At 35.3% G+C, this 22,701-nt stretch overlaps 1 protein-coding gene across 1 annotated transcript; it reads right to left on the bottom strand.

The window, feature by feature from the left end:
• Positions 1–489: 489 nt before the first annotated feature.
• On the bottom strand, positions 490–20,808 carry LOC136208428 (DNA-directed RNA polymerase I subunit 1). Its single transcript, XM_065999290.1, has 21 exons — positions 20,580–20,808; positions 19,887–20,056; positions 19,017–19,176; positions 18,556–18,876; positions 17,613–17,837; positions 17,329–17,502; positions 16,965–17,124; positions 15,685–15,875; positions 12,862–13,125; positions 12,517–12,605; positions 12,210–12,357; positions 11,870–12,088; positions 11,261–11,653; positions 11,031–11,178; positions 10,160–10,368; positions 8,111–8,313; positions 7,121–7,319; positions 6,698–6,963; positions 4,835–4,975; positions 2,123–2,936; positions 490–1,171 (listed from the first exon to the last, which is right to left on the bottom strand). Exons 1-21 carry the CDS (start codon positions 20,592–20,594, stop codon positions 575–577), a joined length of 5,106 nt encoding a protein of 1,701 aa, XP_065855362.1. The 5' UTR covers positions 20,595–20,808; the 3' UTR covers positions 490–574.
• Positions 20,809–22,701: the final 1,893 nt, after the last annotated feature.

The following is a 22,701-nucleotide window of genomic DNA, read 5'->3' as shown; positions in this document are numbered from 1 at the left end:
CCAATCACCAATGACTTGTGTTAAAACGAAAGATTAAGCACTTGATCCACCAAAAACAAAATAATCAAAAGGAGGCCATGATGCTTTTTGCCTGATATGATTTGCATAGTAGCAAATTCAAGCATAATAATCTAAGCATGATGTGGAGGAAAAAAGGGACCAATAAGTGTATGTTAAGTAGGAAGGAACATTTAATTCATACAGTGACGGAGTTGAAGTTTAATCTAAAAGTCATATCAGGCGACAAATTGCTGAGATAGACCTCAAAAAGTATATATCATATATAACCCACCAACCTTTCATTATCAACTAGTTCCAACAACTATAAGACAATGTGCAATAATATTTCACTACACTACATTTTACAAGTCCTTATTGGACTCTGCTCTCCATGCTGCATACTTGTCAATTTATCTATATTCACACTTAAAGGTCAGTCTCCAGTGAGCTACTACATATTCTTAAAACACTAAAATTAAACTCTAAGCAGATGTAAATACCAATCAAATTGCAAGTGAGTAGAATGATATATAAATTTTTCAGAATCAGGGTCCCTACAAAAATGGAATGCACATCAAATATCGAGTTTGTGCATCAAATCAAAAGAGCCAGTACCCATTTTTACAGGCAATCCAAGACAAATCCTAGCAGACGGCGTCTGCAAGTCGTCAGTTTCACCATGCAGAGCTGCCTCAACAATGAATTTGGCCGCTGTCTCGAAAGACATTTTACTAAAAGGTGATATTGATTCTTTTATTCCTCCAAGACGGCTCATTGGACGATAACCACCCGAAAACGTCATATAATCAGCAATAAGAGACAAGTGCCGGGTACTGACTGATATACCATAAGATTTGAACACGTGGTTTATCTCCCTAATAATAGTTTCCCTGGCAGCTTCTACTCCATAAGTGTTCAGCATAGCATGAATGTTATTGCAATATAAATACCTAACATCCAAGCGATCTTGCATTTTCCAGAAAGTATTAAAATCTACACCAGTTGTATGCAGTGCAGGAATGCTTTCTTTTTCTTCAAGTTTCATATCAACCCTTTTCTTTGGATTTTTCCCATAATAAATCACTTGGCCTTCTTTGCAATTCGTCACACGACATTGTTCAATCTTGCCAGGATTCTGAATATAAACCTTCTTGGCTGTCTTCTGAGCAATCTACAAAAATTAAACAAACATGTTTAATTTCACTTCAGGTGGCAATTTCCATAACTTCAAAGACTGTGCAAACTCAACAAACGAAAATGATGGCTAATTAGCTAGTACAATGCCACTTGCAATTAGACATGCTAACCCTCTACACAAAAGATACACAGGGATAGCTTTAAAAGACACTCTGAAAGCAAAGGGCTTCAGGTGCAAGAGAACATATAGGGGTATAAGCATGTTTGTCAGCTTGAGCAATAAACTAAAAGATAAAACACATTAGCCTAAACTCACATGTATAAAAGAAAATATGAACCACATTTCAGTTACATTTCAGAGCACGCTAGATAACTAGAAAGTTCATCTCAGTACACATCTAAGCCATATCAGTTCCTTCACCGATTATGTTATTCTACAAGAAATATCTAACTAAGTTCAGAATGTATTAACCTGCTGTTTTCTCAACTAATAGGATGCATACAAATTCTGAAATGCAACTGAGTTATCATGCCATGTGCTTTACATCCCAACCACATGAGGTCAGATGAACATAATCCTTCTCAAGAATTCGTCTTGCTAAGAATATGATCCTCAAGAGAAAATTTGATTGAATATGCATGTATGGTACATAGTCCCAAAGAAAACATGACAATAAATAAATCCTAACATAGGAAAACCACACCAATGTAAATCGAAGAAACAGGAGCATTCTACACATGGATTAATTAACTTATTTAGAGATAGAACAAACTAAAACATAAAAGTCTGAAACCAAAAAAAAACATAAAATTTGATCAATAATGAATTCAAAATAAAAGCTAGAAGATTCATTATCACAAGAGAAAAATTGTAATAAAAGAGACTGGATAAAGAAAAACCTAAAGTATTTGAAATCAAATATTTCAGTGTAAAGTCAAGTAAATAAAACTGCAAGAAAGGCTAAAACACTGAACACAAGCATACCTCAGCCAGTAAAATATGAGGCTCGTTAGTGAATTTGAAGTGGACTTCAAAATGCATCTTTTTGGATTCCACAAAGATTGCTCTATCAGTATCCTTGTAAGTGATTTTTCTTTTTACTTTCTGTTTCTTCTTTGATTGGGCCTTAGAATGATTTGCACTAGTTACTTCACTTTCAATGCCTTTTTTCTTTGACTTGAGCTTTGAGGGTTTTCCAAGTAGTGAACCTTCAGAAGCTTTATTATCAAATATAGCATCCTTATTAATTTCAATCTCCTCATCAACTTGATCAATTTCGCTTTCAGATCCAGATGACTGCTCATTACGTGTAGGCCCCCCTTCAATGGATTCCTCCTCTGAGTCCTCATCATAATCCATATCATCTGTAGCTTGAAGCCTTCTTTTCTGTGCATCAGCCCCTTCACTATCATCATCACCTTTATCATCATCACTTTCTTCCCTCTGCGAATTATCACCAGATATGTCTTCATCTGCCTCACTTGGAGCTCTTGAATGTGATGCTTGCAGAAAGTCTTTAATGCCGCTAATTTTCGAGAGCAAAACCATATGATTTTGAATAGCATCTTCCAACTCCCTTACAAACATAACCTCTAACGTTTCTTCCCAGTCTTCCACTGATATATCAACAGATTTTGGGTAGTGTGCAGGTCTGTATAGCTTCATTTTTAGCTTATAAATTCTGCAAATGCCACCACTATCCTGAATAGCAAATGGTACAACAGATACTTCCATACTCTCTACTATGTCTGCCACAGTTACCTTCTTAAACTTGTCAGCAAGATGTTCAGCATCCTCCCTGGACATGGCAATTTTTCATTTTTCAATTAGTTGTCTGCGTGTAGGACTATGAACTCTGTCTCACACATACACATAATCACAACATCCAACAAGAACTTTTTGTGGTAAGAATAATTGCATGCTTTATAAGCTTGCATGGTTATAAAACGTAGTAAATTGAGTCATCATTTTCAAATAAACTATTACCAGTTTCCTAAAAAAATTGTTGATATATATACACAAGAATTGAGTAGTATGGATGTCTTATGTGTAATAAAAAATTATTCCCCTTCTAGGTACTTTCTTAACTCCTATTCACTCGACTTCTTTTCTCATTTTCCTTGTCTTTATCATTTGCATGTTCTCCCTTACCACAACAACAACAACAACAACAAAGCCTTAGTCCCGAAATGATTCGGGGTCAGCTAACATGAACCATCATATAAAACCGTGAAAATCAAGTCGTGTCAGCGACACAGATTCGCTCCCTCCACTCCGTCCTATCCACTACCATATTTTCCTCAATTCCCAATAAACTCATATCACTCTCGATCACCCTCCTCCAAGTTTGCTTAGGTCTTCCCCTACCCCTCACCACTACATCCCTTTGCCACTCTTCGGTTCTCCTAACCGGCGCATCAAGCGCTCTACGTCTCACATGGCCAAACCACCTTAGTCGGTTTTCTCTCATTTTATTCTCAATAGATGTAACCCCTACTTTTGTCCTAATTATTTCATTACGCACCCGGTCCTTTCTCGTGTGACCACACATCCATCTCAACATACGCATCTCCGCCACCGACATCTTATGGATGTGGCAGTGTTTCACTGCCCAACACTCCGTACCATATAACAATGTTGGTCTAATTGCCGTCCGGTAGAATTTTCCCTTCAATCTATTAGGCATGCCGGGATCACAAAGGAAACCCGTAGCACTCTTCCACTTCGACCAACCAGCTTTAATCCTATGGGCAACATCTCCATCTACTTCTCCATCCGTTTGGATAATAGATCCTAAATACCGGAAGCAATCCGAGGCCTGAACAACTCTCCCATCTAGGGTGATTGTCCCTGCCTCCCTACTCCTACGGCCGCTAAACTTACACTCCAAATATTCTGTCTTACTTCGACTCAACTTAAAGCCTCTAGATTCTAGAGTTTGCCTCCATAGTTCCAACTTCATCTCCACTCCTTCTTTCGACTCATCAACCAACACAATATCATCTGCAAACAGCATGCACCATGGTATACCATCTTGAAGTGAACTTGTTAGTTCATCCATAACGATGGCAAAAAGAAATGGGCTTAGTGCGGAACCTTGATGCACTCCAATCGTAATAGGAAACTCTTCAGTTTTCCCAACACTAGTACGTACACTCGTGCATACTCCCTCATACATGTCCTTTATGATGTCAATATATTTCCGCGAAATGCCTTTCCTTATCAAGGCCCACCAAAGTACTTCCCTTGGTACCTTATCATATGCTTTCTCCAAGTCAATGAAAACCATATGCAAGTCTTTCTTCTTATTTCGATAGTGCTCCATTAATTGTCTCATTAGATGGATGGCTTCCATAGTTGATCTTCCCGGCATAAAGCCAAACTGGTTTTCCGAGATCTTCACCGTCCTCCTTAGCCTTTGTTCAATCACTCGCTCCCAAAGTTTCATAGTGTGACTCATTAATTTGATTCTCCCTTACCAAATAATAATAATAATATGCGCTCAAATCAACATTTACTTCTCACATATTCTCTCTTACCAAATAATAATAAGAGCTCAAATCAAATCTACTGAAACTTATGTGTTTGCTCTCAAACACTTGAAGATATTTCTCCAGTAAACACAAAACAAAAAGTACAACAAAAGCTGATGAAAAGACTGGTGAACAATAAACTGTATGTTTTTAAGCAACTTACATTGTTCTCCCCACTTTTAGAGGGCATGTCATAATAGGTGTTTTAATATCATTTGAAGCAGTCATCAAGATCTCTTGAAGACGTGGAATTCCAAGTGTCACATTCATTTCACCTCTCCCAGCCAGATGGAAAGTATTCAGCCTGTAACACAAAACAAAAAAAAATTAAGATGAACAACTATTTATTGTGTTAACTGAAGATATAAAAAACAAAAGAAGATAAGTATTAGTAACACAGAATTCACAAAGAGAATAAGAAAACCATTACATTAGTAGATATATAAAATGGACAATGTTTATTAAGGGCCTATGAGCAATACTTTAATCAGACAAACCAAAAACCAATCCACTAATCAACCAAATTTACATATTAGCATAGTTGGCGCATCTTACGCAAGGATCAAAGTAGTGAGCCTTGATTGCACAAGGCGAGGCGCAGTATAAAAGGCTCTTGCCTTGCCTGGGCTTCGGAGCCTGAGTCAAGGCGCGCCTAAGTAACATATACTGTTTTCACTAGGTTTTTTTTACTGTTTTGTGTAAAACAAATGGTTGATTAATCTCAACCACTAATCTAATTTAAATAAACTTAATATTAACCCTTGATTTAAATAAGAATATCAAGAGATGTAAATAAGAATAGTAACATTTACCGTTTTCACTCGAGGTTTTTTTTTTTACTGTTTTATGTTAATGTCTCTATGAAGTATGAACTTAACTTGGTGTTTTTGACATTTAGTATTATGTTTTTATGTGGTTTTGTCTTGTTTGTGCCGTCATAAGTGTGTTTTTTGGTTTATGCTTTAACTAGTAATAGAGTATTAGTGATATTGATATCAAATATTGATATGCTTTAACTAGCAATAGAGGATATATTTCTTTTTTTTTCTGCGCCTTGAGCCTAGGCTCCAGGACCCCTTAGCGCCTTAGTGCGCCTTGAGCCTAGGCTCCAGGACCCCTTAGCGCCTTGAGCCTAGGCTCCAGGACCCCTTAGCGCCTTGAGCCTAGGCTCCAGGACCCCTTAGTGCCTTAGTGCGCCTTGAGCGTTAACAACTATGCATGTTAGCAAAAGTTCCATGAGTTATAGCTAGTGTTTACATTTTAAGATTGTAATACAAGGTACAAGTGAATGAGAACACTAGCACTTGACATGATCCCAAAAGGACAATAACTAGCTTCTTTTCTTTTGGGTACACCCGCAGGCATCTGCAGCCATAGAAGGACAATAAAAAGCTTATAAATCATAAAACTAACCAAAAGAAGTAAAGAACTACATGAAAAACAGAATTTTGTTTGTAGTTCCATCTATAATACTCCCTCCATTCCATTATATAAATCATTCTAGAGTGTTTCACACAAATTAAGAAATACAATTTAATATAGTCAAATTAATGAATTTATATCGGTTAACTAAAAAAAATTCTCTCTCATGTAATGGTTGGAGAATAAACCTTGGAATGTTTAAAAGCACATGGACCAGGACAAAAATTTAATGCTTGAACCTAAAAACTAAACTAAAAATTCTTGGAAAACTAGAACGACTTATATTTGGGAAAAACTAACTTATAAAGTGGAATGGAGGGCAACAAAAATTTTATCATTGAACCTTAAAATTAAATCATTATTAAGCCTGCAGCTTTTACAATGACTTATTAAGAAAAAGTAAATCAGAACTTAACACAGACGGAATGCATAAATTTCTTACATCAAAAAGCTACCACTAGACCAGTTTAAAACAACTTTAACATAAATAATTCAAACATAAAAAAAATCATTTAATGTAATCATGACTTCAATAAGAAATGTATAGATTCATGGCGGAAAAGAAAACGAGAATATATATATATATATATGGAAGAAATCTCACGTCATCTGTGTTGATGGTTCTCCCACAGACTGAGCAGCCAGCACTCCAACTGGTTCTCCTGGCTGTGCAAGGCTTAAAAGGAACTTTTGCTTCATTAAATTATATAAATCCTCACGTCTTACTAAATTAGAAGATTTACGCCCCATTAATGAGAAATTATCAAGAAATTTATCCACTTCGTCAGTAAGAGCTTTAGGCATTCCCGAAATATAAGCATTAAGTGTCACAAGCTGACCGCCACATCTTTCATAAATCATGGCTTGATTCTGCAAAATAAACAAATACCAATAAAATATATTATCATTCAAATTCAGAGAATAATTTGATCAAGATCTATAGAAATAGTTCCAGTTACATTCAGACTTCCATTTACATACATGTGTGTGTGTGTGTTAATAAAAAAAATAAAAAATAAAAAATCACCAATGCCAGCTCTTCAAATTTTGAGATAAAGCTTGTCTGATGGACATCAACTCCATCTTCTCCATAGTAAAATTGGACAACTGAGCCATCAGAGTCACGAACAGTGTGATCATAGCCAATTTTAAGACATTCAAGATTTTTAATCAGGCACCTCTGTAGGTATCCACTTCGAGAAGTTTTGACTGCTGTATCAACAAGCCTAGAGCACATATATTTTCCATGATCAGTAAAATAAACTACGATCAAATGACTGGTCCTGAAACCTCGCTCCAAACAATACAAGGTCCTATATAACTACAAACATTTATATGATATGTAACATATGTATGTATAGATCATCACTCAGTTACAATCATAAGAATCCAGATCACTATGAGGGTAAAAGAACATATGGTAGAAGTCCTCCTCAGGACATGAATGCAGGAGTAGATTATAACAAGTACTACAACTGCAAACTGCAGAAACTAGTTTATTGATAATTTTTCATGATTATGGATCCTAAATCATATATTTTTTGGTGGTTATAGTTGTGATTTGAAAAAATCATATATTGTCACATCAACCTTTTATCAGAAGAGCCAAAACAAATTCCTAAATCAAGTAAAAAAATAAGTTCCATCAATGAACATTATGAATCCTCTGATAACATGTTTTTAACTTGCACAAAAACCATGTCAAGCTAAAGCAAATCTGCATGTGTACGTTTACAATGATTTCAGTGTTACCACCAGTCAAATTCTCTATTCATAGTATTCAACAAATTTGTCTATTTGACGACTAAAACCAACTAGCTAGCTGTTTAGTTGCAGATGGATCTCGCACAACATATCAATTTCCAAATATTCCACGAGATGAATTTTACAGACTAGATATTGTAAATGAGACAACACATGAAATATAAAATCGATATGGTCCTTTAGGTTACACACCATATTTCCAGTTCAAAACATCTATACAACTGAGAATGAGTTAGTATTCAAGAGTATATACCCTTCACGGCCAGCCATGCAATGAAAATAATATTCTTGGGGCCGAAGACCAGTAAGAAAACGATCAATAATGTAGCCTCCAGAACGAGCTGCCCAATCCCATGGTTGAAAGCAGGGTAACGTCTTTCCGGACACCATTCTAGGGACTCTTTTTCCTTCCAATTCTTGTTGGCCCAAAAAAGAAGAAATTTGCTGGAAGTTTACCTGTGTGAAGAATGAAAAATGCAGAGCAGAGTTTTCAGGTATCAAGAAAACTGTACATAAGAGAAGGAATTTGCAAGTCCGTTAGTCTTGCTACATGAGTTGCAAGGAAACAATATCTAAGTTCAACACAAATACCCAATCCATGAGGCTAAAATGCAAGTCAAACATAGTAGAGAACAAATTCACAGGCACAATATTCACACAAGTTACGTTCCCTACAGCCACAAATTACGTACGTAGCAACAGAAAATTGAAGTTATAAATGATGATCTATGCAAAAGTTATATCTCATGAGCCAGGCTCCTAATCTAGATTAGGTGACACGGGCTCTGCTCTTTACAACTTTCTAGGCTTACTCTGCTCAACTCCATGGCTCATGGATCTGATAACTAGAAACCCAACTACTCACATTACAATTAATGACCATTGATCCTAAGATGCTTCTTTAAAAGTAAGAAGTTTAGCTCTACCTGCTTTTACTTTTCTCTAGTATTTTTCACCTCTGCTTCACCTAGAATCCTGCCTCTTTTCATTTTGAAACATAATATTTGTTACTATCACTTTTTCAGTATTACCTCAAAAACACCTCCACATCAGAAACTGTCGGAGGCAAAAATTAAAGAATAATTTTAAGAAAACATGGAGAATACCAAGACCCCATAAACGTAAGTTAACTGATTTTGAAGGTTGGGCACTATATAAACCAAATAATCCTGAGCACATTGGAAATGGAGTAGGAAACTCACTTAAAAGCTGAGGTTAGTTGTATGCCAACGACAACCAATAAAATTAAGTGAGAAACTGTGGCATCCAGGTTGTTTGTCTAATGCACATAACAATCAAGAGCTTCACGATTTATCTTTCAGTACTAGATCAACTAGATTGAATTTTTTACTTCATAATACTCGAGTCATAGCGATGAATACCACTGCATCCTAGCTTTTAAGAAAAACAATAAGTGATGAGGCATCAGAATATGTTGAGTCACTGTCCAGATCCCTTGAAAGAGTTACTGGGTAAATTCAAAAATATAGAATCTACAGATTCATGGCTACATCAAATGCTTGGCTAAGAACATAATGAACTTTGGGATAAAGATCATCGCGACATTTATAATTTTATCATAAAGCTAAATCAATAAATTCAAATATTATAAGAGGTTGACAATAAGTTCTTTCAAAATTGACTACTTGTCCCTCTGTTCATTGGATTGGAACATGTCGAATGCTCGGTCTATCCTTTTTTTTTTTTTTTTTTGAGCAGAAATTCTCAAAATGAAAGAGTTGCCAACAATAACCAAAGATATACAAAAGAACCCTTTTTTTCTAATTCTTATGGTGCAATTGGTGCTTATCTGCAGAAAAGAATCATTTTAGATAGTGCTTTGTGGCTCCGATGGCAACTAGATCAGCTTACTATTGCTTCAAGAGAAGCTCCCATCGAAGTTCCCGGAAGATGCCTTATATATTCTATCAAATTCTATATTAGTTCTTAGACCGGCACTCCCGTTTTCACAAATTCCAGATTACACTGAAAGTCACAGGACTAAATAGTTAATGGACTCCAATATAAAGCTATGTACTTGCATCACAAGGCAACAAATTATCAACTATTGAAGAATTCAAGTTATCATTTATCAGGCTATTCTCAATACTACAGGACCAGGCCTTTCTACAAATCTCTTTGCATGCTATTCTCAATAGTACAGGACCAGGCCTTTCTACAAAACTCATAAACTAAAGCCATCAAACAGAAACAGACAACCAAACATAGACACAAAAGAGACCCACCATCAATCAATTATGGTGGAACTATGATTCTAACTACCAGACCTCAGAAAACTTACCTTGCTACCTTTAGCACCAGATGTGGTCATAAGAGATATGCAATTCTTTCCCGAGGGTTTGAGTAGCCCATCAGACAACAACTTGTTGATGACCCCCGAGCTTGTTTTCGTATTGAGTTCATTACCCATCTGCCTATCCAAATATGCCAAGGCAGAATCTTTATCGCTACGTACAATTTTTTCGATATTCAATCGAAATTCCATAGGTTCTGCAGAATAAATGTAAAAATGCCATCATAAAAAGGATGAGACAAGTAAACCACAAACCAAAGGGACTTGACACCAATCAAGCTCGGAAATTTAGTGAAGGATGACTGTGCAGACAATTCAGCTCATTGTTATACAAGACTTCAAAAACATGCATTCATCAAACATGGCATGCTCCTAACTCAGTTCCCAGGCCAATGAATAGCACAAGTACATTACTGACAATATCAAATAATCATTTGGTAACATCACACAGAGATGAAACAATATCATCATGAGCGATCAAATCAGATGACCACTGAAAAATTTCTCATTAATATGCTACCTCATAAAAGCTCCAAAGAAGAGAGCAGAAGTCCAACTACATTTGTACTAAGCAACATTGCTGTCAAAAAGGAAGGCAGTTCAGGTTTCCATTTCCACAAAACTCTAAATTGATTAGAGAAATCAATTATCTTTGACACATTTGAAATCTACATTCTCAAATATCGCGACTTAATATTATCCTGTTGTTCCCCTCTTTACCAGACAACCACAACCAAGCCTTCTTCCCAACTTAGCATTCTTCTTTATCAGATGAAACTATAAATTTGAACTTGCTATGAAAATGTTACAATGTAGGCAGAGTTGGAAAGAAAGGAGAGGCAAAAGACAAAAGCAATACCTAATTTAATGTTGTCATCCTTGATCCCAATGAAATTTCGATGAACAGCTTCACCACTCTTTTCACAGCTTTCTAGTAGCTTCTTCCTCCTGCTGTCTTTAGTTTTCATTATCAAAAGATCATCCACTCCACAAGTGAATCCATGCATCTGAACCATCACATTATCAGAAATGAAAAACTTGACACAGATCAACAAGTAAATGACAAATATCAGTTTGAAGCCTCATGACCTGCAAATAAGCAGTGAATAGCCGACTGAATACAGAAAGCAGAGTGCCTGCAGTATTTGGGCCGAAAAGTTCATAAACTGTATGTACCAAACCATATTCACCAAATTGAGCCTTGTCAATGACACCACGAACCAATTCATTCCTAAAAACAAACATCTTCTCCTCATCTGGCGCTTTCACTTTCAGAGCATCTTTGTCAGACTTCTTTTTCTTATCTTTGCCATCAGAATGCATCTCCTTATTAGGCTTCTTTGTTTTATCTTCATCATCAGACTGATTTTCCTCATCTTCATTGACTTTACTTTTGAAAAAATTACAAGGGATCTTAGCATCCTTTTCAACAGTAACTGGTGGGTGGCCCCTAGTAATGTGAGTTAGCAAAGCGGTAATGACCTGAAAAGATGGCGAGAAACAATGACAGTCATACACATATAAATCCCAAGTTGAGAATGATAAACAACCATAACTTCAAGAAACATGAATTGGTGGTCCAATGTTCTTGAACAGTTATATCCATGCTTTTAAAGAAAACATAATTCTTAAGTTTTTTAGTAAAAAGATATAAGAATCTCAACGCGTTCTTTTAAAAAATTCCAGCAAAATGCTAACCTGTTTTCCTGTCCAAAGCGGTTTCGGTTTCCATATTGCAGGAGGAATGGTCTGAATCTCATCTTCAGAATGTAACCATAAAACTTTCTGGCCACTTCTTCCATGGAAAGAAGTTTGTCCAGAACCAGACACTCCAGAGCTATAAAGCAGCTGACTGAATTCGTCTTGGCTTAAAAAAGTATCCCTTTTTGTAAGAAGTACAGCACTAACAATATGGTCCTGATAAAATTCGAGGAAAAGAAATATATAAATATCACTGAAGCATACACTTGACATACCAAAAAAACTTCAGGAAAAATTATGGTAGTAGTGAACCCCTTTCATTATGAAATATTGAAACCTGAATCAAGCCTCGAAGAGGTTCGCCATTGGAAGGCCTGACATATTGGTGATTGGCATTGACAATGTTGTAAGCTTCAGCACGAGAAACTTCATCTTGGGGGAAATGAACATTCATCTCATCACCATCAAAATCAGCATTATATGTACTGGTGTCAAAACAAGTAATTTATTATAAAGGAATCATAATCCAAAAAAAATTCAATTCAAAGAAAAGGCCACAGGCCAGGCATGCATTTGCTGAACAAGAAATGTACAGCACCATGCTTTAGTGAATATATATATAAGCACGGGAAAATTTCTTATACCTGCAATTTGCATAGTGCATCCGAAGTGTTTTCTCCCCCTTCAACACACGAACGACATGAGCCATTATACTGGGTTTATGAAGTGTGGGCTGTCATGCAAAACTTCAAATTAAAACTAGGGGGTAATATCATATATGCTTATTTTCCAACTTTTCTTTTTGGGTGGAGGATTAATGAAGAAATGATTATCAAAAACAAGCAAAGTCAACAGCACAAAAGAGCATCAGAGAAAAAAAAATAATTAGAATAATGGGAGAGACAGAGAGCAAAGAACAGCGGTCAATAACAAAAAACAGAGAAAGGGAGCAAGAATGGTTAGTTTAGGGGATAAAGATAGTTAAACACCTGCCTATTGACAAGAACAACATCTCCATCTTGCAAATGGCGATACACAATCTTGCCTTCATATTCACAATCAAGACTCTTCCCAGATTGTGTTACAGCTCCTCTTGAGGAGGGCAATTTACGTGATATGGAAATCCGTGCTTTTCGGGCAGGTGGCAGTTTGTTAATAGACAACCTATCCACATAATGGGTAGCTCCAGGGTGACATTCAGATCCGTTGACCACAGCATTCCTCAACTTAGTAGCATTCCATGGAGTAACTCTCTGCAACCATCATCAGCAAAAACACAAAACAAAGGGTCAGAAAAGCATAGATTTTTAGGTTACAAGTCACTAGCATGTGCTACGTGCTACTTGCTTAATAGCAATATTATTTTTGCTAATTAGGTATGTATTAATTCCACTTTAGAGAGGTTTAGGGCATGATTAGGATGTTTTGAAAATTCAATGGCCCAATAGGCCCTTTTGGAGAATTACACAGGACCAGTGATTATTAGGTCTAATACTTTCAATTGATTTTAGTAGGCAAACTCTAGGGATCTTTGGACTTTGAATTTTCCATGCTGGATTAAATTATACCTCTATAATAAAATTAAAAAGTAAGACAACATTCAAATCATTAAAAGACTCATTGAGATTTCTCCGCCTGGTTTGTAGTATATTGATTGAGAGGAAACGGAAGCACATTAAATTTTTCCTACGAGAGACTTCCATTTAGGAAGTGAGAGACCATATTTTAATTCAAAAATCTCAATTTAGTTCTCAGAAGATGCTTACATTAGCTTGAAGGACAGTGCTATACCAAATAGCTCTCACTTTTGCTACAAAATGGACCCTAATCACCATATTCAAATAGTTGAGAAATAAGAAAAACAATCTAGCATTCAGCATGACCCCATTACTATTAGAGACTGTGCTGCACTGAGAGGCTTTCAATGAACTTTGTAATAAGATTTAAAAGGTTTGAGTGCATGATGAGAGAGTATGAACAAAAATCGGAGCAAAGTACAACCAGGTGAAAAGATTTAATCAAAGACATATTTAAGGGATAAAATTTAGACGCACAAATGATAATCCTGCAAATACTACATAGCGCACATATTATCTATTGCAGATTATAAATAAATAAAAAGTACCAAGTAACTAATCAGCATAGAGGCGCTCATGGTAGTGAGCCTTAATTCCCCTAGGCGAGGCGCAATTTAAAAGGCTCTCGCCTTGTGCGCCTCGCCTGGGCTTCGGAGGCTCTCATCAAGGCACGCCTCAGTAACATTTAGTGTTTAGATTAGGTTTTTTGAACGGTTGCTTAATCTCAACCACTGATCTAATCTAATCTATGTAAACTTAATTTTCACCCTTGATCTAATCTAAATAAACTTAATTTTAACCCTTGATCTAATATAAGTAAAAGTGTAAAACAAAACAAGAATATGAAGAGGAAATTGGAGATGAAAATGATAGTGGAGACTTTGGAGAGGATGATATTAATTTTGAGGAAGATCTTGATGATGATTATTAGTTTTTTTTAGTTCTTTTTGGTTGAAAATGAATGCTTATTAGTTTATTAGCATAGTTAGGTACGTACTTAGGTTAAGTATATGCCTCTACGAACTTAATTTGGTGTTTTTGACATTTAATATGATGTTTGATGTGGCTTTGTCTTGTTTGACATTTAATATCATGACTTATGCTTTAACTAGTAATAGAGTATTAGTGATATTAGTATCAAACATAGTTGTCAAAGGCGCGCCCGACACAAGGCAGAGAGGTTAGCGCCTCTACAGGTGTGAGGCGGGCAATGTCAGCCAGGCGCGCGCCTAGGCACTGTTTTAGGGGTTTTGAGGGTTGTTTAGGGGTTTTTCAGCTTCTAATCACAGCCATAGGATATATTTAGGATTAAGGGCTCAGATAAAATTAGAAAAAGAAAGAAAAAGATGATGATGATGAGACTGATAACCTTGAAGGAGAATATGATGATGGAGGAGATGATAGTGATGATGGTGACTTTGATGATGAACAGGAACTATAAAGACTAAAGAGTTTGCTAGTATTGCTCAAGGAAAAGTAGTTATTATTCTATTAGTTAATAACTTGGTGTTTAGTTGAAGTTGAACTTTGGTCTTTAGTTTAAATTCAAATTTTATTACGAATTATAATTGTCTTAGTAGTTAATTACTCCCTCCGGTCCATAATAGAAGTCTTTCTAGAGAGTGTTTTTTGTTCCACAATACATGACATTTTGTTTCAATCTAGCACATTAATTTACTTTTACCAAATATACCCCTATTTAAGTTGACTTTTTGCCTTAGAAATAGATAAAGTTACTAGTGAATACAATTAATACAAGGGTAACAAAGTCTTTTACTTAAAATTAATTGTATTTCTTAATTAGTGTGCATTAACATTAAAAGACTTCTATTATGGACCAAGAGGGAGTAGAATTTATCTCATGCATTTTATGATTAAAATTGTTGTTCGTGGTGCTATTTTAGAAATGTCTAAATGTTGCTATTTATAATTTATAATTTATAATTTTATATGTTATTTTGTTTTGGTGCGCCTTGTGTCGCTCAGGCACATGCCAGAGCCTTGCGCCTAGGCTCCAGTACCCCCTTGCACCTTAGTGTGCCTTGCGCCTTTCACAACTATGGTATCAAATATTGGTATGTAGATTTTGTATATCTTTTTTTTCTGCACCTCATATTCATCGGGCACGTACCTCACGTGGCGCCTTGCACCAACCATAAGCCCAGTTGTTCAGTCAAATAAAACATAAAGTTGAAAACTACAATAATAAAGATTGCTACACTGTAAGAACCCTACCTCAGGATAAGTTAACTTCACTGCAAAGCATGGGGGAATTCCTATTTCATTAACAGCTAAATAGGGATCTGGTGAGATGACAGATCGACATGCATAATTAACCCTCTTCCCCATCATTTTCTGACGAAATAGGCCTTCTTTCTTCTCAAGTAATTGACATATTCCAGGAGCAACTTCCTTTTGACCAGGACCTATACTCAAAAACAGGTAGCCCAATGGTTAGTTTTAGCTTAAGAAGTTGGACCAAAATCAACACAATTTAATGTGTCTGTGCCGTTGAGAAAGCCAGCAGCAAAGGATAAAACTACCTAAAATGCTAACACAAAAAAGGTCTTTGCCGTTGAGAAACTATTAAGAAACTCCATGGTATTGTTAAATATCTCATTTTCAAATGGTAAAACATAAAAAGAAAACGGCGATATGCTAAACTGTGGCTCAAGAGTTTTCCCTAATGAAGGAAATAAAGCTCACAAGGTAAAGGCAGAATGCAGCATCCTTACAGCACAAGAAACACAAGACTACACAGCTAATATCTCTGCAACTTCAGGTTATTTGATGATGCTAATTGCAATAAAATTCTTAAAGATTAAAACCAAGTTGCTATTTCTTTATACGACACTACATTCCTCTACAATTATAACATAAATTCTAAACATGCAATTATTGCAACCACTAAATATTCATCTGCAAAAAATGGAATTAAACAGAGAAATCTCCAGCAACTAAACAAATTGTTATTGAACAGAAAAATTCACCTAAATAAAAAAAATTGTTCTCAAATAACTAGCTAAAGAAGTAAACAAAACGATTTCTTGTTAATGCAATCTAAAGCATGGGAAGATGAGGGAATCAGGTTAAGTCAGCTAGATTCAGGATAGAGACTTAAGGTTTGCAATTTGGAGAGCTAAATATTAACAAGTTTCAAGGAATGGTCAAACTAAGTGCTGAAGTGTCTTAATTTTATAAAAATGTTGGTACCCATTTGTATTTCACTGTAAATGCCATGTGATTTATGATCATGTGAAATCAAATGACAGTAAATCGTGAATTGTTTACTAAAAATATCTGTTCATTCCAGAAAATGTTTGAATCAATGACCCACATATTCCTCATGCTGGTGTGCAATCATTTCCCCACTAAAATTTGATTTGGAGATACATGGAAATGAGAGGTAGGTCAACATGCCCATAGTTTGCACCATAAGCATTTCTAGACTAGTCATTCTAGACAAAATACATGAATACGAAGAAAATAAAACGTAGCAGAAGAGTTGTGATCACCCTTGGCAGTTTTGCTATTGAACAACATGTTTATAGATTGCTGAAGATCCAACCATCTTCTAGGTACTTTTGATTTTTCCTTGTTAATATGAGCATCTCGCAAAGATAAGTTGCATTGCAGCACCTTGCTTAACAAAACAGTATGCGGATGCTCCATCACCTTCAAAACATAATATACATGAGAATGGAAATTTGATGCAGCATTTGATATAGTGTCTGCTTATATGAGCACAGAGTCCAACATTGTTCACTTAAAAATTTCCAAAATTACTACAGAATAATGATTTTAATTGAAAACAAAATTCTAAATTATCAAAATATTTTTCATAGTTGCTCTTTGACACAAATTTCTCCAAGTACTTACAGCATCACCTCCCTTTGATGGTGGTCGGAACTTGATTGGAGGCACTAAGATAGTCTCTAAAAAAAACATACCAGGCCCTATTTTCTTTTCTCCAAATCCATGCTGCTGAATATTATTTATAAATGAGCAGAGACTGGCCTCATTGTCCCACAAAAGTTCCAATATGTCTTTAACCTGCATAACAACAAAGGGAGAATCATTTTTTGAAAGAAAATATAAAATACAATTTAATAAGAAATAATTTTATCAGTCAGAAGATTTGCCAATGATAGGAACAGGCATACCTCAAATGGAAAAAGCTCGCTGGATAATTTACTTTTCTGCTTAGTGAACTCAAGAGCCATTTGATCCCTTCTATTCTTCTGACTTTTGGCATATTTTTCATGGTTTCCTGGAGGTTCAGTAGTACCTTCCACATCTGTCATCCCTTCCATTCCAACGGCCAATTGCCCTCCCATCTTAAGTGTGTTTATTAGATTTGCCCTAATACTGGCATCCCCCATACCAGACTACAACCATTAGCCAAGGGGAAAAGAGTTAGTGTGGGAAAAACAAAAATACTACCCAAAACGAAGTAATACATATTGGTGATTTAGTACTGTAAAGGACGTCAAGATTTCTGAAACCGGTTAAGATGAACTGCATACAATATTCAATAATCTAATATAAGGACAGTAGAAATAAATAGATTGCTGAGACGACAAAGATTTTATAATAACACAGATTGCACCAATCAAAAATTTGGGAATATGAATGAAATTCGCTACAGATTATTGTGTGCTAAGCACAATTTGCGCTGATCCAAGTTATAATGGAATATAATAATCAAATAATCAAGACAAGTAAACATGATTAAAGTTGACACTAAATGACAAAATCTCCCACGAGAGGAACACCAATATAAAATCAGGATCGAATTCAAGGAAACACCTCCATGAATTAATATGTGAAGCAGTAACAATTGAATTAACAAATTCTACATACGAACAAAAGTTTCCACACCAAACTAGTTGATCTGAATCCAAAAAAGAAGTTGGTCTTAACTAACACCGTATATGGTATTTCAAATAATAAAAAAAAAAAAAACAAAGCCTAAACATTTGTACACAATCTAGCATACATCTAAGAAAGCAAATACTAATCTACAGATTACGAAATACATGAAGGATTAACAATTTTACACAGGACAAAAAAAGAACTTGTGCAGGGAGCATACTGAAAATATACCTGGTGAAACCATCCAAAAATAGGTTTGGTAATCTTAGGATTTTTTGCATCGCATTTCTTACACTTCCTACTAGATTTTGGCTTCAGAAAATTATATAGAACAGACATTGCTTCAGTAAACTGAAGGGATGTCCAGCCTTGCTGCTTCATATGCTCATCACTGTGATTTTGAGAACCAGAATGAATAGTAGAACAAGATTCATGGCTCCCATCACTCTCTTCTGGATACAGGACTTCACTTGGCGAAACTGAATCAAACCTCTTAGCCCCAACAAGATCACCTTTTACGATGAGTTCCAGTTGTTTAACACATTTCTCAACCTTAAAATTGATATAATTTGATAATGAAAACAATCAGAGAAGAAACTAAGAATTAAAACAAAATAACAAGAAATGGGCACAAGTAGCAGCAAATACCAACTCACAAAATATGTTATTTTGATCCGGAAAAGTGAAATTACCTGACCCCTATCAGCTCTAAAATGAAAACAAAATACACAGGTCCCTTGGAGCACTTTGGAAAGAAAATCAAAGAGCAAAGGATTGTAAATTGGAGAAATAAGATCGATATGGCCACAATGACCAGGGCAAAGAGATAACCGCTGACCACATGTCTGGCAACTGCATTAAAGTAAAGAATAAATACATCAATTTCAATTGTGTCAAAAGAAATGGTCATGAGACTCCAAATACCCACATTTAGTGCCAATTATTTTCAAGACAATTAATTACTATTGCATATTAGCTAATGGAATAAAACTATCAGAATAACCTGAAAACAAGTTATACACTTCAAAGCAAAGTTACGAACCAGAGAGAAACCATTACAAAAGTATCTATACCAAACTTGGCAAGTCGTGAAGATGAAAAATGTTGCATATCTAGATTCCAAAAGCTATCAGGAAAAAGAACACTTGGCAAACAATGAAATTACTTTGTTATATTTTGAGATTTTGATCTATAGAATACCAATCCATATCACAATGCAGACTTAAATGAAAAAAATCTTATTTGTTTCTTAAAGGTCACAGAAAGTACAAAAGAACAATTAGGACTTAGGAGCAGTGTGAAGCACAGGAGTGTTCCACCAACTACTAATAATGCAACTTCATTTGGAAATTTGTCCACTATGGTTTAATTAACATGCAAGCAGTATTAGTAAGTCAGACTGCATAAACAATCTATTTCACCTACTCGAAGAATACATAATTCAGTTAGAAGTTCAAGCTTTCATAATCAAATTCATATAGACTCAAAATTATTGTAAGTTTGAAAATGAAGCCAAAAAAATGTCTGCAACATTGAAATGTATAAATATTGTAGAAATATACATTGTCCAGTCACTTAATGGCCCCAGAGCTGGATCATAGAGTCCACCAGGTACTGGCCTTTCCATATTGTCAAGCAATCTGGGATTCGTGATCTTTATAAAACTGTGCTTTCGGACCTCTTCATCTGTCAAGAAACTGAAAGATATCGAGTCAATGGACTCGGTGGCACCCTGCAACAAAATACAGATTCATAAATCTGAATTAAATATAGTGTGTTAAAGACGAACGGCTAGAAAAATAAGAACTAAGAATTAAAAAGAAATCTGTCTCTGCATACTACCACTTCACTTTGGCTAGTATAAAAATGAGCCATTAGATGAAAACTTTTGATAAGAGAGCTTATCTTTATGAGACACGGAGTCCCAGTTCAATCAACTTCATTTGATTAAGCATGGCGTGTATAAGATTAATAAAGCTTGAACTTCAAATCAATCAAAACGCCCAATTGATTATTATCGTTCAAAATATATGTTGACATGTGCTAAGCTATGAATAATCTCAAATCTAGGATTTAAAGAAACAACAAAAGCACATTTATTTGCTACTACTAGCGAAACATTAAAACAAATAAAATAGAAGTCAAGAAAAATCCAAAACAATTTGATTTACGCTTCTTTGCCTCAAATTTCTACTTCCAATGTTCAATACAACATATGAAGAAACAGAAAAAGAGAGATAGAGAGCGGGAAGGACCTCCGCGCATGCCATGAAGGTGTTACTGCTGATGAAACGCCGTTATTCGAATAGTAAATGAGCAGAACGGTATCTGTAGAAAGATAGGGTGAACCTTGTGGCTAGGCAGAGGCGGCGGTGCGGGAAGAGGAAGAGGAAGAGGGTGAAGAGAGATTTTGGAATGAGGCAAACAGAAGAGAAAGGAGCGCAGAAGGCCACTAGGGTCTTTCAGGGGTTTTAGGATACAGAATTTGTCTGAAACCAAAAGTTCGAAAATTAGTAAAAAAAGTTTTTTCAAAAAGTCCTAATACACCAATAAGCTCGTGAAATTGTACGAATGTTGCAACTGCCCCCTCAATTTTCAATTGTAACAACTTACCCCTTAAACTTGTCCAATTATAAAACATAATCTCAAATTGGGAATTTTTTTACCCCGTATTTGAAGCAACCGTAAAAAAGTTTCCCCGGATTCGTATCACGCCAAAGATCTGATTATCATACTCCACGAGCGTTGCAGATTTTGTATTTCACGTGTTTCTTCAATTGCAGTCCATGTCAGCAATTTGAGGTTGTGTTTTACAATTGGACAAGTTGAAAGGGTAAGTTGTTACAATTGGACAAGTTTGAGAAGTAAGTTGTTACAATTAAAAGTTGGAGGGGGCAGTTGCAACATTTGGATAAGTTCAGGGATTATTTATGCATTAGGCCTTTCAAAAATAAAGTAAATACATTTTGTAAAATACTGGAAAGGGGAAAAACTAGTTTTAAAATGAAAGTGTCTTGGATAATTTCCTTAAATTTTACTCAAGTGATTTTTAGATTATGAAAGTGGTGTTTATGAGTCTACATCTTTATAAGATGATGTTTTTTATTTTGATCATATTATTTAAAATGGTAGATATTTATTATTTTATAATCCAGGATTTAGAGTGGTTTATGTTTCGAGATTAGCTAACGGAGTTGCACATATTATGGCTAGACAAGCTCCATTTAATAATACCGATTGTTTTATCTCTTTTTTTATTCTAGTTTGGTTACGACCAACTTTAGGTAAGAATTCTAATGCTGCTCCCAAATAAAGTTGGTTTCTTTGGTAAAAAAAAATTGAAAGTCTCGCTTTCAGAGAAAAAAAAAACAAAATTCTAAGAAAAAAAATCAAAGTGTCTTCCTATAAAAAAAAAAAAAATTATAAAGGTTTAATACACCAGCAGCTCTTTGAACTTGTCCAAAATAATATATTGACTTCCTAAACTTGCTTAGTTAGTATCACCAGCTTTCTAAACTTGTCCATAAAAGTAGATTAGCTCTCTGAACTTTGTAAGTGTCTCACCAACTCCCTAAACTTGTTTATTTGTAACAATTAAATACAAAAACTTATTAAACATAAATTCTAAAAATACGTCTTCATCTATTCGAGAGGTAATTTTTTCACTTCTCCTACCTTTCAACATATTATAAGAGTTAGTGTTGTAGGTTTGAGAGATTGAATGGATGAGGATCGAGAGTTAGTATTATGGTTTTTGTATTTAGTTGTTATAGAAGAAGCAAGTTTGAGGAGTTGGTGAGACACTTGCAAAGTTCAGGAAGTTAATCTACTGTTATGGACAAGTTTAGGGAGCTCATGATTCGACATAAGCAAGTTTAGGAAGCTAGTGAGATACTTGTAAAGTTCAGGGAGTCAATGTACTATTTAGGACAAGTTCAGGAAGCTGGTAATGTATTAAGTCATTTATAAATAAAGTGTTAAACTATAAAAGGTTAAACTATAAAGTGTAAGAATAACTTTTATATTAATTTCTGAGACATCCCTCACTTGGATGTCCATTGACTTGGAGCGTGCACAACATATGTCATCTCACCATGTGTTTTTAAGGCCCTGTTCTTTATTACTTAATTTCAGTAACAATCAGTTCAGTTCAGTTCAGTTCAGTTCAGTATTCAGTTTTAGTATTCAATAATTTATCATTATTTATTATAATTAGGGTAATTAATTTATTAGTCCCTATATTTTGACAAAACACACTGTTTAGTCCATGTATTTTCAAAAACACACGGTAAGGTCCCTAACCTTTTTCTCAGTGAACTGTTTAGTCCTTCCGTCTGTTTGTTAGATTTTTTACCATTTATGAATTCGGAAATGACT

The sequence above is a fragment of the Euphorbia lathyris genome, chromosome 10 (genome assembly GCF_963576675.1).
Source record: "Euphorbia lathyris chromosome 10, ddEupLath1.1, whole genome shotgun sequence".
Classification (NCBI taxonomy): domain Eukaryota; kingdom Viridiplantae; phylum Streptophyta; class Magnoliopsida; order Malpighiales; family Euphorbiaceae; genus Euphorbia; species Euphorbia lathyris.
Note: the sequence above shows the minus strand (reverse complement) of the source record. Positions and strands in the feature narration are given on the sequence as shown.

Bases quoted from the DNA above. Each gene is read 5' to 3' on its own strand.
- LOC136208428 (XM_065999290.1), bottom strand. The intron at 12,358-12,516 runs GTATAAGAAATT...TTTTGACACCAG, and splicing joins ATGCACTATGCAAATTGCAG to TACATATAATGCTGATTTTG. The intron at 8,314-10,159 runs GTAAGTTTTCTG...TTCTTCACACAG, and splicing joins CTGGTGCTAAAGGTAGCAAG to GTAAACTTCCAGCAAATTTC.